At 41.4% G+C, this 13,710-nt stretch overlaps 1 protein-coding gene across 8 annotated transcripts in view; it reads right to left on the reverse strand.

Moving 5' to 3' along the window:
- TTLL5 (tubulin tyrosine ligase like 5) overlaps positions 1–13,710 on the reverse strand; it is a 108,955-nt gene that overhangs the window by 47,802 nt on the left and 47,443 nt on the right. For 5 of the 8 annotated variants that reach the window (XM_033142462.1, XM_033142476.1, XM_033142469.1 and 2 more), the window contains exons 22-29: positions 10,972–11,123; positions 10,032–10,347; positions 8,587–8,707; positions 7,170–7,316; positions 5,026–5,126; positions 3,992–4,104; positions 3,423–3,536; positions 1,392–1,781 (exon numbers count right to left, since the gene is read on the reverse strand). In XM_033142462.1, coding sequence (XP_032998353.1) covers positions 1,392–1,781; positions 3,423–3,536; positions 3,992–4,104; positions 5,026–5,126; positions 7,170–7,316; positions 8,587–8,707; positions 10,032–10,347; positions 10,972–11,123 — 1,454 coding nt within the window. The remainder of the gene's footprint in view (positions 1–1,391; positions 1,782–3,422; positions 3,537–3,991; positions 4,105–5,025; positions 5,127–7,169; positions 7,317–8,586; positions 8,708–10,031; positions 10,348–10,971; positions 11,124–13,710) is intronic. The other 3 variants (XM_033142487.1, XM_033142481.1, XM_033142494.1) reach the window with 2 other exon arrangements.

Consider the following 13,710-nt stretch of genomic DNA (forward strand, 5'->3'; position numbering starts at 1 on the left):
AAGGCAGCCTGCCTCCCTCCCTTCGAGCCTAAGAAATTAACCAATTTGAGGGATTGCTGCCACAGAACTGGTTATAAAGTATTTAAAATCGATACATGAGACTGGCAAACTTTTTTCTTGGGAAGCTAACTAGTGGGAAATATCTCTATTTAAAGTTGCGGTGTATGCGCTCCAGCTTAGGAAAATGGCGACGAACAAAGAGACAGGAGAAGAAATATGATACCCACTTCCTCCTCCTCTGCCAGTATGCTGGGTTTCGTCCTTGAACTGGTATTGAACTCTGGACTAACAGATGAACAAAGGCTCACTGCCTTGAAGGTGGAACTACTTTACAGAAAAGTCAAAGTCTTGTGTGGGGGTCTGAAATGGAACCAACTGCCCACAGAGGAGGCTAACAAAACTTTTGACACTTTGGAAGAAAATCTTGTCAAAGAGCTGAGAGGATGGATGGAAAGATGGAAAGAAATGAGTGAGCTACTTCGGAGAAGAAATTCGCTTGTTGGGGGTGGCAGCCCCAAGGCGATGTCAAGATTTGCTATATCCAGTCCCCGAGGTGTGAGCTCGGGGGCCAGGGACAGAGAATTAAGGTATTTACAAGAAGAAAAGGAATGCTACAAAGAACCGGAGAAGCTGAGAGAGGGAGAGTTGGACACCTCGGAGCTCGTGGCAAGGAGAGCTTTGGACTATGCCTGGATCTGTGGACGTTTGGAGAGGGAAGCTGCATGGAAGTTCAGTGCTGATGCCATCAGGAGAAGAAGAATGGACAGAGGGGGTGTGGGGTGAAGTATTAAGCTAAATCTAAAGTAATCTGTTATGGTACTTTGAAATTGGAGGGTGAACACTGTCAACAATAGTTTGTTTTATTATCTATTCGAACATGAAAAGAGATATTTCAAGTTTTTATGTTATTAGCAGCAGTTCAAAGGACAGAAGAGATAGATTTGATGTAGTATAAATAAAGTCGATTTAAGTGGTTTAAGTTTATAGATTAAGACGATTAAGATTAAGATGAAGATTAAGATGAATGTTTTTCTTTATATATATAATTAAGTTTAATTTTCTAAATGAAGAGGTTAAAAAGTAGATTATGGATATAAACTCGAAGGTGAAAAGGCAGGGGAAGTCAACTGTCAAGATTGGAAAAAGAAATTTTTTTTTTTCGAGATGTCTAATTAAGAAGGAAAATCATGGCAAGTTATGTATTAGATGTGTAACTGTATTTGTTTTGTATGTGTATAAATGTAGGTGTGGTTAAGGTTGTATGTGGTTATAAGTAAAAATGTCAATAAACTCTTATAAAAAAAACAAAAAACAATTTGAGCTATTCTGAATACTGCTAGACATGAAAATATTACAATACAGTGCCAGCTAAGCAGTCAGATATGGCTTACCCGCTTTTGCTGAAGATGGTCGGGACAGTCTCTGGCTGTAGATCTGCAAAGCACTCTGAAAGGAAGAGAAGGGGCTGGCAGTGTAACTGCCAGACCGACAACGGTGTAAGCTTGCATTGTTTGAGGACAGGCGGGGTGTAATTTTTGCTGTGTTAGACCAGATGTCAGGTGCTGTGCTTTGGAGAGAAGGGGAAGGAGTCAGTCTAGAACCAGATGAAAAAGAGAGCCCTGGGCGATGATCAGGCACCTGTGCATTATCTGAGGCAGCAGGATGAGAGGATAGCTGGGAGTTGATGCTTTGTGGAAGGATGGCACTTGGAACAAAGGAAGACGTACTAAGGAGGCTGGGTTGCGGTGCATTCTGTTCATCTTCTGCCGAAGAGGGCATCCCTATTTTTTTTTGTAAAAAAAGACATATCCAATCTGATCAGAACATTGAAGTAAAACACAAATCTAGTACAGTGGTAGCTTGGATCTCAAACTTAATTCCTTCTGGAAGTCTGTTCCAAAACCAAAGTGTTCCAAAACCAAGGCGCACTTTCCCATAGAAAGTAATGCAAAACGGATTAATCCATTCCAGACTTCTAAAAACAACCCCTAAAACAGCAATTTAACATGAATTTTACTATCTAGCGAGACCATTATCCATAAAATGAAAACAATAATCAATGTACTGTACTATAAAATAAGTAAGACAGTATTGTAGATGATAAAAATTAAAATTACATTTTTTTTCTTACCTGCACTGATGATACTCATTGTTTGGATGGGGGACTTTTATCCATTTCCACAGCCACACAATCAATCAATCAATCAATCAATAGCTGAACTGGGTTCCACACAGTCACAAAAACAAATTAACCAAAAAAGCCTCAAAACAAAAACACAAAATAAATAACAAAAACAAAAGCGCCAAACTTAATCCATTGCGGAAGTCTGTTTGACTTCCAAAATGTTCGAAAACCAAGGCGCATCTTCTGATCAGTGCAGGCGCCCTGGAAACAATAGCTGACAGCCGCATTGGACATTCAGCTTCCGAAAAACATTTGAAAACCGGAATACTTACTTCCAGGTTTTTGGTGCTTGGGAACCAAGGCGTTTGAGTACCAAGGTGTTTGAGAACGAAGGTACCACTATATTCACAATTACGCTAGAGTAGCCTTTTACAAAACTGTGCAGAAGGACAATGGCTGAAATTCAACTGAGTTACTGACTGTGAGAAATGAGATATGCTTGTGCTATGGGACTCCCCATCTTCCCCCACAAGTCCCACAAATCTGCTCTGGCAGGTTGAGGGAAAACCCATAACAGGTTTAGTGGGCCATAGGAGAGGAGAAGAGGGTGGAAAAGTCTTGTTGAGCAAGTGAACCTCATTGCCCCCCACATGCCCCACTTAGCGTTATATTGAATTCCATCTTACGTAAACAAAGGACATGAGATATTATACAAGGCAGACTACACAACAATTTTCCATAACATGTTTTTTCTACAACTGAATTTTTCAAATGAGTGTTATAAAATGATGACTATGCTCTATCTCAACTGCCTCTGAATACAAGTAGAGAGAGTGCTGCAGCATTCAGGTCCTGCTTGCAAGCTTCCCATAGGCATCTGGCTGAACAATGTGAGAACAAGATGCTGGACTAGGGTTGATAAGGAGTCCAGCAACATCTAAAGGGCCACAAGTTCTCCAACAGTGGACTTGAGTACCTTCCACTTGACTGATCCATTGTTACTGTCACCGCAATGGAAATATGGCAAAGAATTCTGACCATGATTAACTCTAGATTACGGGTTTAGAATTTGGTAGGAAATGACAATTTTTAGCATGTCAGCTCACTGATTATTCTGTTATAAATATTAATGTCAGTGGAAGCTTTGTTAAGAAATACCATTTACTGCTGTAGCCACCAATTATAAATGTGTCTGAATTCGAAAAGAAGCCATAAAATTCTGTCAGACCCTAACATCCAGCACCTGTTCTTAATGTTATGTATTGCTAGTTTAGTCCTCTCCATTGTTCTCACTCACTGGATAGTCTGGTTGCTTTGAGTTGGTCACTTCTCAGTTTCTCTGCCACATTTTCCTTTTCCACTGGGATTTCAGGTTGCTGTTTTGCAGCTTCTTCCACTGTTTCTGGCTGATCTGAAATGAAGTTTGGGTGGGGGTGGGGGTGGGGTAATTCCCAATTATAACTCTGCGACAAGGCTTTCCAATGTGTTACCCACCACTGCTTTTTAATATGGTAAATAACTTGACAGTATGTTACAAGCACAAATCCATTCCAGCACTGAAAATTATTGTCATTTTGGTATTTCCACACATCAGCTAGGGAGACTAAGTTAAGTACTGCATCTATGTTTTTACATGCAGTAGAGAAAATTTATAAAATATGTAACCACAGAAAGGAGAGGAGAGATGCTGAAAGAAATGCAGATTGTTTTTGTATACATTTGTTCTTCTTTGTTAAATGTATGTAAAATGAGAAAATGGGGGGGGGGGGTTAAAAATACTGCACCTATGTTTCTCCATCTCTCTGTGGGAAGTTATCAGTAACAATGATAAGCAGCAAAAAGTATGCTCACTTTCTTTGGCCTTACCTTCCAACTGGCTGGTACTATTCTGTGTAACTCCAGGATTTGTTCCCAGGAAGACACTTGCTGACTTATTCTTGTGTGTGTAAAAAGTCAACACCTCCTCAAGATCACTTTCGCTAAGATGTGAAAAGAGTAGAAAAGGAGCAAGTGGCAAGCTTTTACAATGTGGTGACAGAACTGAAATAGATACAGAGAGACTCTTGAAGCATCAGCATTGCAGGGGGGTAGACCAGATGACCCTTGGGGTCCCTTTCAACTCTACTCTGATTCTATGAAAGAGAGAGACACAGAAGGAAAAACTAACTGAAGACAACGATAGGTCAAATGCCTCACCTGCTTCAATAATGAACAGATGGAGGAGCACAGGCTTATGCCTGCTGCTCCCAATCTTTGTGCATTCGACAGCACACAAGAGGGGAGTTTCTATGCATGTACAATTGTGCTCACATAAATCTCTTAACATGGCCAGAAGCCCTACATAAAGGGTAGGGAATATCCAGGCCACAGGCCAATCTTGGCCAAGGCCATTTCCCCCAAACAACACCCACTTATTTGATTCTGTATTGGCTTACAGGTACCTGTTCTGAGCAAGGAACAGGCACCAGCAGCCAACGCAGCAGGACTTAACTCCCATTCATTGGATTATGAGCTTGATTCAAATTCTGCCCAGGGAACAGGCACAAGCAGCTACAGAAAGCTTCTTTCTCCCCTTCATTCTCCACCATCACCACTTTGAGGAGCACAAGAAAGAAGCCTGCATTTCACAGGCTTTCCTTGGCTGCACATGCCTGTTACCGTTGCAGAATTTATCCCCCACATATCAGCTGCCACGTGGCATTTTAAAATTCTGCTCATAGAAGAGGCCTATGCAGCTAAAGAAAGCCTCAAAATCCAGGGTTCTTTCCCACCTAGGGAGGGGTAAAAAGAAGCGATTTGTCAGCCCTCAGTGCCTTCCGAAGGACTGAGCATAGTGCCAGCAACTCCCCCTCCGCTGCAGTTCAAGGTACAATTATTCCTGCTTTAAAGTAAATTCATACCTTGCCTTAGTAACAAATTTGTGAAAGCCTTCAGCATCTACCCCTTCCTCTTCGTCCTCCTGATTCTTCATTAACTTCCTCTGAGCCATTTGATCTGTTTCCTGCAAATAAGTAAAATTAAGCAACCTCCCAAACCAGCCTTTCTGCACATAAAGGCATCCTATGTTCTCTATAACTTCAAGGCTGGATTACTGCAATGCATTACAGGTGATGCTTCCTTTAAGACAGTTTGGAAACTAGTGCAGAATTCAGCGACCAGACTGCTGACATGGAACACAGTGTCCAATCATATACACTGATCTGGTCTAGCTGCAATGGCTGCCAGTATATTGCTGAGTCCTGTCTAACATGCTGGTTTTTGCTTATAAAGCCTTATACAGCTTAGGATCCCAATAGTTTATGAACACCTCCTCTGACAGGAGCCTACCTGGACCCTGAGATTATAATCAGAGGTCTTTCTGCAAGTCCACGCTCCAAGAGATGTTTGGAGTGTGGTACAGAGTGTGGGCCTTGTGGCCCCCTCCCTATGGAATGCTTTCTCCAGGGAGACTCACCTGTGCCAACATCTTTTTAGCACCAGGCAAACACTTTTCTGTTTTCCTAGCATTTGACCATCTGCGCTGTAATCATAGATATTTTTAATCTTTTGCTGATTACAACTGTGTAGGGAGGAATTCTGCTTTCCATTTTTATAATCGATATATAATTATTTTTGTGTTCTTAGAAAAAGGTTTTGGGATCTGCATTGAATTAATTTCCTATTATAAGCTGCTTAGAAACTCTATAAAAGAAAGTGTTTGATAAATAAAACAACAACACTTCTAGATTATGTAACACTTTGGGTGCTTTCAGGCAGAGTACTTGGATGGAGGCTGCGCAAGACCTCCACTCGGTGAACGTGACATTCCTAAGCCACATGGAGACTATACTGATCTTTAGGCTGACCTCTGACTAGAGAAATCAGCAGCGTCACTACAAGCAGCACAGTGACCTCTTCAAATGCTCCTCTGTAAAAATGTCCAATGTGCTTCTGTGCTAGAAAGGTTATCTTTTAAACGAGACCTCAGTGAGTATTCCATGATATCTTCTCCTGCACTCCTAAACATACCGGTAATCTGTTAGTTCAGTAGCCAGTGATAGCTTCTCAAATGCTCTTGCAGCAGCATGGCTATGCCTGAGGCACAAGACAATATTCTTACCACTGGAATGTAACTTCATGGTAACAGACTTCAGTAACAAGATGAGTTTTGCTTATCTTGCTCAAGACAAGGAGCTTTTATTCAAAATGTATATAGTTATCTCAGTTGAGTGAAATAAATTTGTCTTGAGTCCAAATTGTGAAATAAACACATCTGTGCCTCAAGACGTTTAGTAGCTTAAACACTTGTTTCTTAAAATCCTAACTGATCTGTTCTTGCTGCAATAAATCATGTATGGTTATAAGCTGATTTACCATTTACTGTGTATCTTTACAATACAAATGTACTTTACCTTTACCCCAAAAAATCCTGATTGTGGAAATAATTATAATACTTTGAAAATATAAAAATGCAGATTCTTCTGCACTACCCAGATGCTGGGTATCAACTATTCAATACAGTAAAAGCTAATTCATTCTTTGGTACAAAAAGTACCAAGTATAAATGGCAAAACACACATAATGCACATGTTGGATTTACCTGAGGAGCAGGAGAGAGGGGCTGTTTCAGTGTAAAATGCACCCACGCAATTCACAACTGACAGGGCTGCGCATGTATTTTGCCATTTGAACGTGGGTACTTCCTGATAAGCAAGATATAAATAAATTCTTCATTATGAAGAAACAGGGAAAGCAAAAGCTCAACAACAGAAGCTTCTGCTTATCCTGTAATAATCAGAAACAAAATTTGAGAATTTCACAATACCATCTGTGAGCTCCAGAAGTTCATGGATCACCCGTAGGTAACATGCAAAAAGTTTCTATTTAATGATTACAGTAGGATAGAAAGCAGGAATATGAATGACTCATGCTTCTGCTTTCCCTCCTTCTCTGAAACATTTGGGCCAACCCTAGAAGCAATAAAACAAAACAAGGAGTGTTGCTCTAGATCATCTGCATAAATCCTCTGCTGCGTTAGAACTGAGCTGGCACATGCCATACTCACCCTATTATAGCAGATGATGAATTCACCTAGCTGGTGAGCCAAGATGCGCCTACGGTCAAACAGGGCCAGGCGCCGACTTGGGAGCAGCATTCTCAAAGACTGTTGAAGATTATTGGCTGCTCGCTTTAAAAAGCGAACAACCAGTTCCTGCCACCAAGAAACAAAATCAAAGAGTGAGCCCATTTGTTTATCTTCATATACACCACTCTATTAGAAACAATTTTCAAAGTGTTTGGGTTGAGGATAAGAGAAATTGGGTTGCAAAAAAAGTCAATAAATAAAAGTAAACTCATTGACAAAAAGGTGTAAAGCAAAAGCCTTGGGATTCTAAGATAATCTATGATTGCTGAAAATAACTGCAGACAAAAGTGCATCTCTGTAAGGATAGCAGGCTTTCAAATAAAACTCTGACCACTTATATTATTGTCACCTTCATGCATCTCTGGCACCACCTCTGGTCACGCTCTGTGCCTTGCACCAACCACACCAATCCCTCCTATCCCATCAGCCAATGGCAGGGAGAACTACCCTCACTTTAAAGTGAGCGCTAGAGCAAGACGCCTGCTGTGAGTGTTTAGTTTCAAACATATTCTGTCTCCACTCTGGATTTACTTTTGGTTAGGTGCCCTGCTAGCATGCAAGTGAACTGCTTCATAGCCAAAGCGTTGAATTTCACAGCTCGCCTCTCACTAGCATTATATTAGGCTGGTTTGATCTGTTATTTTAAACATTATTTTTCACAGCATAGCAGACAAAGCAGCTCTCAGAGAACCAGTTTCAATTTTCCACTTGGAAAGAGCAAGGGTAACATTTTCCACTGAGGCAAACTGATTATTCCCAATTCCTGACATAAGAGTTTTAATCTATGAGCTAGATTGGCTCTCTACCCATATGGGATTTTCACAGTGTCTCCATGTGGGCTGCCAGCTGAGGGCAAGGACTAGAAATGTGGACTGAAGTCAATAAGCACTGTAAGGCAACTGCCTCAAATATGGTACAATGATTTAGCTACTGTCTGGGGAAACCGGCAGACAACTCAAAGTCATACCTGGAAACCGATTGACATACAGAGAGCTTAAACTAAGAAGTGGGCTTTAGGGAGGCTATGCAAAAAATAAAATAAAAATAAAGGATGGCAATCAGAGGTGGCCATCACCTCAGCAATATTCAAAAATGCTTCTTCTACCCTGGAGTCTAAAGTACACCTCTTCTACCTGCTCTGCACACCAACAGTCTACATTGGGTCAGAGAGGAATTCAAGTCACTTCAGTAACAGAGGCAGGATGAGTTAACAGCATCTAGCTGTTTAGCTCAAGCTGATGGGAATCAGTTTCACACTAAGTGTAACTCAGGAACGTGGAGTAAGATGAGCTGGGCTCCTCCCTGAAAGGAGCAGGGCAAGCAAACAATTTCTTACCATCTGCTCATCCTCTTTGGCAGCCCAGGCAGGATTATGGACCTGATCCCCAGCCTCTTTCATCAGGCGCAGCTGCACACGTTGCAGATAGGCAGAGAAAGCCCTGCGAGCCTGAACTTTGCTGTAGAAGCAGAGTGGCACAGACAGCAGTCAGAAGTACAGATAAACACCTTTGTTTTTAGACAAAGAACCCCCTCAGTACATGGCAAAGGAACATTTTACAATTTTGGCCAGCAACCGGAGGCCCCAAATTCCCACCACATCTGGTTGCCAACCTGGACATGGCAACAGCATTTGCTGCTGGCAGTCCATTTTAGAAAATGAAGTTAAAACTCTAGCTCATTTTTCAAAATAGACATCCAGAAAAACATGTCTGGGTATCAGTGTTCCTCATTCTCTCACTGGAATACCACAGGAGGCTATAGTAGGACAGAAAGTGGGGTTGACTACTTCCCACATGAACATTATCGTCATCATGGTTCTAGCATGTTCTGAAGTTATGATTTTGCTTCTCATGAGTAGTTTTGATTAGTCCACTAAAACAGGAAAACTCCCTCAAAAGTGCTATGCAAAGGAGACTTCCCATATTTCCCAGACTAAATAAGAAAAACTAACTCAAGTCTCAAACAGGGAAGCTTTCTCTCAAAAACAAACCTCAGGGGTGGGAGGTGGGGAGAAACAACATTTGGTGGTGTGAAACGTACACTAAGATTTTGCTGCCGATCCATTTCTCTCTAAACCCCAAGGTGGACTGTGAAAGTTATTCAATACGAGCATGTAAGACAACTTATTGTCTTAATACAACTCTACATCATAAAGCAGAAAGACCTATCACCCAAGGACCTGTTTGTTCTAACCCTTCAACTGTTCTTCCTTTCTGATCCTCTGTACTGTACATTTGTTTTATCATGCTTCAAAAAGTAACCCACCTAACTCCTACAGTGGGATAGCTAAGAATAGATAGCAATGGAAGCAGCAAAGGAAAAAGTAGAACTAACAAGCAAATCATGTGCTGTCACCATTATGGATTTCTCACTCTGCCCCTACCTAACACTGGCAATGGAAGTTCTCTACTGAACCATTAGTACACCCTACCTCATTCTCACTGCTTCTTATCAACACTGTCTTCACTTTTGCCCACCAGCAGGCAAATAGCATAAGCCAACCGGACAAGTATACAAACTATTTTAGTACAGTATTCTGTATAGCAACTGGTACACTTGGGGCACTAAATGAATGCTGGGCATCAATGGCAGCATCCATCCATTGGCCTAGGGAAGATTAAGAGGCCAAAGCATACATTTTATGGAGCAATTCTTCTACAACCTAAAAACCAGGGGTGTAGTACAAAAACATGCCTTTTCACAAGTGGAGGACTCTGCTTTACATGCTTGTCCTCGTATTTGCCACAATGATAGTCAAATAAATCTCATGAAAACTCCTACCTTAGATTACTGTTCTCCTGTAAAATCTGTAGCAAATTAAATGGAAGCTCAGTATCTTTTGGCATTGGCTCCGTTTTGGCTTGAAGCAGCAGTGCTTCACGGACAGGTTTCTGTTCCGACTCCTTTGACAACTTTTCCTTTTTTGGATGCTCCACCTTTTCTGGCAACTCTGGCTTAAGTTTCACCTGCATGTTCCTAAGAGAGCCAGCTGTTTCCTCCTGAGGTATCTCCAGTTCTTCAACTTCCTCCACTATCTCCTCCTCTTCTTCACATTCCATATCTGACTTGAGGACAAAGTCAGTTGACTGAGAAGTCCCTGTCAAAAGTCAACAGATGTCTAGTTCTCAACATTTAGGATAAGTAAAGTAAGGCAGAAAAATTCAGGCTCTCATATGCACCATGTGTACTCACAGAATACATGCTAGCAACTGACCACCAATACAGGAAATATCTGGTGTACAATCTTTTTTCTTTTAGCCCAAATATGGTCAAGATCTACACATGGCAAGAGAACCTAAAGCTAAAGGACCCCTGACAGTTAAGTCCAGTTGCAAACGACTCTGGGGTTGCAGCACTCATCTCACTTTACTGGCCAAGGGAGCTGACGTTTGTCTGCAGACAGTTTTTCCGGGTCATGTGGCCAGCATGACTAAGCCGCTTCTGGCGAAACCAGAGCAGTGCACAGAAACACCATTTAGCTTCCCACCGGAGTGGTACCTATTTATCTACTTGCACTTGACGTGCTTTCAAACTGCTAAGTTGGCATGAGCTGGGATCGAACAATGGGAGCTCAACCCTTCGCGGGGATTCAAACTGCCAACCTTACAATCGGCAAACCCAAGGCTCAGTGGTTTACACCACAGCGCCACCCACACTAACCACCCTTTAAACCCAGGCACCAATGTTATAATATAGGGAAGTAGGCAGGACTTGCATGTACCTGACAGTTTTGCATTTCCTGGTTTCAGTTTGCCAAAACGCCGCCTTCGTTTCCGTACCTCTAGTGACAGGAGCTTCCGCTCATACAGAGCAGCATGAAGCTGAGCATTACAATCCATAATGTCCAGACCCAGTTCTCCAGCAAGATTCAAACTGCAAAAGACAAGAACAAGGAGATTCCTCAATGCCTTTCCTCCCTAGCTACCTGTATATGCTGGTCTCTGTAGTGAATATATACTGTTCCTACACCACCAGACAAACAGGACTGAGTTAGTACAAGTACACTGTTACATTTCTAAGAATTATCCAATCACAAGGAGTACAGAAGAATCAGAGTTACCTGCCTGTTAACTAATACTCTTTGAATACACACATAGTCACACAAGCGGGAGCAAAAAAAATTATTCCGTTCTTCAAAGCAGGTGGGATGTATGTGTGCATGTGTGGGCTCAGTAAATGGCATGTGTAACAAGCCATGATGTGCACTAGGCTTCTATATTAACTATACACACAGGATTGTAGCTGGAGGGCTGGGGTGGGGTGGGGGTGGAAACTAGCTGAACAAGGAAGCTAGTGAAGAAGTGTGCATGCACACGAAAGCTCATACCAGGAACAAACTCAGTTGGTCTCTAAGGTGCTACTAGAAAGAATTTTCGATTTTGTTTTGACTATGGCAGACCAACACGGCTACCCACCTGTAAAAGGAAGCAATTTATTTGTTCATACATCTATCTGCTTCATGGGCCCAACTGGAAAGATACTGGTCTCTTTATGATTATGCAGCACCAAGTTCCTTGGATTTGTGCACATGAAAACTAATACCAGGGAGGCCTATCTGACTACTCCCAACACACCCCTTGCCCAAATACATCTTATTTGTTTCATTTGTATCCTACTCCTGAGCAGTCTTGTAGCCTCACAGCTCTGTGAAGTATGTTATCCTTAAAAAGAAAAGAAAAAACTTGTTTAACACTACCTATGAGCTTCAGTGCACAGCTGAACAAGGATCTAAAACAAGGATCTGAAGAAGGATCTTTAGCACTCCTGCCATTATAGTACCACACCAGCTATAAGATATATGCCACATCACTCAGCCTCTGTGTTGAACATTGATATCCTAATCAAACCAGGGCACCATTAGGCCATGGCAGTAGCCATCACTTCCTGGACTCATTGTTTTTAAGATTTGTTTTCCTATACTGAAGGGCTGTCTTAGAAGAAGTTTAAAAAGATTTCCACCAAAAATCCCTGAGCATTTTCCTTTCCTCTTAAAAGCAAACTATTTTCCACTAAGAAGTTGTATGCTTAGAAAATATGTCCAGTGGTATGCCAGGAAAGGCAATAAAACTTTAGGAGGGGCATTCCCTGCAGTTCCAGATGCCAAGAACACTCCAACAGAGATAGTCACCAGCCAGCACAGCACAGCACAGGTATATTTTGCTACTGGTGAATGCAAATGAGTAATTCATTCCATGCACCCCCTTGTGGGAATTGAGACTCAATTGTCATCAGGCAAAACAATTCTAGAAATGCTGAAATACCCTTTTTAAAAGCAGACAATGAGGATAAGATAATGAGGATACTGGATTCTGAAAACTGAGAACTGCCGCTTAGATTCATATAATGGCTACAATGAAGTTCTCTACTATGATACCTGAGAATTACAAGTGGGGGGAGAGAGCTGGTGCACCTGTGGGCTTCATTCATGAAAGCATCTAGCTGGCCACAGTGAGAACAGAATGATAGACTTTCCACTTGGCCTGATCCAGCAGGGATCTTATTCTCTTAAGGTTTCCTCAACAGGCTGCACTGTGCTAACTCAATAGATTCAAGCACCATACAATGTTGTAGCAATTACTCTGAATCTGGAGAAGCAATATAATGCATTTTAAAGATCCCAGGTTTGGTAGTTCTGTGAGCCAGCCCTGTGTGAAGGAAACTACCGGTAGTTGGATTTTTAAACTTTCATCAATTATTCATCTTTTCAGTATAAAACTTCATTAGAATTAGCCTGTGACATTTCCTTTGTGAATTGAAACCTCCCAAATCTTCTCCCTTCTTCATCCTGCTGGATAAGTAATGTTAAATGCATGTGACCTATGAATGGTAAAAAGAATGTCTGATTTGCTTTGTGGAGTTGTGAAAATTTATTTAATTAGTTTATATGCTGGTTTTCAGGGAGAACCACTCACGAGTGGCCCACAAAATAAAAAATATATAACAATATATTAACACAAGCTAAGGAACAGTAAAAAAAACTGTAGGAGCAGGGAAAAGAACAAAGACTTATTAACACAGTATAAATTATGCTTAATTTGCATTTCCTGTAAGGGAAAGCTCAAAATGACATCATCACTGACTAGCCAGTGCAAGCCTTGCTACTTGTGATCGATACGCACAAAGTTAATTTGTCGTCACTCTCCGTGAGAGACTGAATTTTGCCATGAAAAGGCAGGGTCAGAAGCTTTTTTAAAAGTGGTTTTCTGTGCCTCTGATATATTTGGAGCCTAGAACATGTAATGATTTCCTGCTCTTCCATGCCCTGCTGTTCTGAAGAACCATAAGTCTAACCTCAAGCAGTAGGCATCGGTTAAATAAAGGAAGCTACATAAAATACCATTTTCTACAATCAAATAGGCACCAGACAAAAAACCCAGAAATTGGTACTACTGTGATTTTGTTTGAAGAGGGGACTGGAGGACATCCGGTTAACCGGATGACTCTTTCCACTAGAGAATAT

This window comes from Lacerta agilis, chromosome 1 (assembly GCF_009819535.1).
Source record: "Lacerta agilis isolate rLacAgi1 chromosome 1, rLacAgi1.pri, whole genome shotgun sequence".
NCBI lineage: Eukaryota > Metazoa > Chordata > Lepidosauria > Squamata > Lacertidae > Lacerta > Lacerta agilis.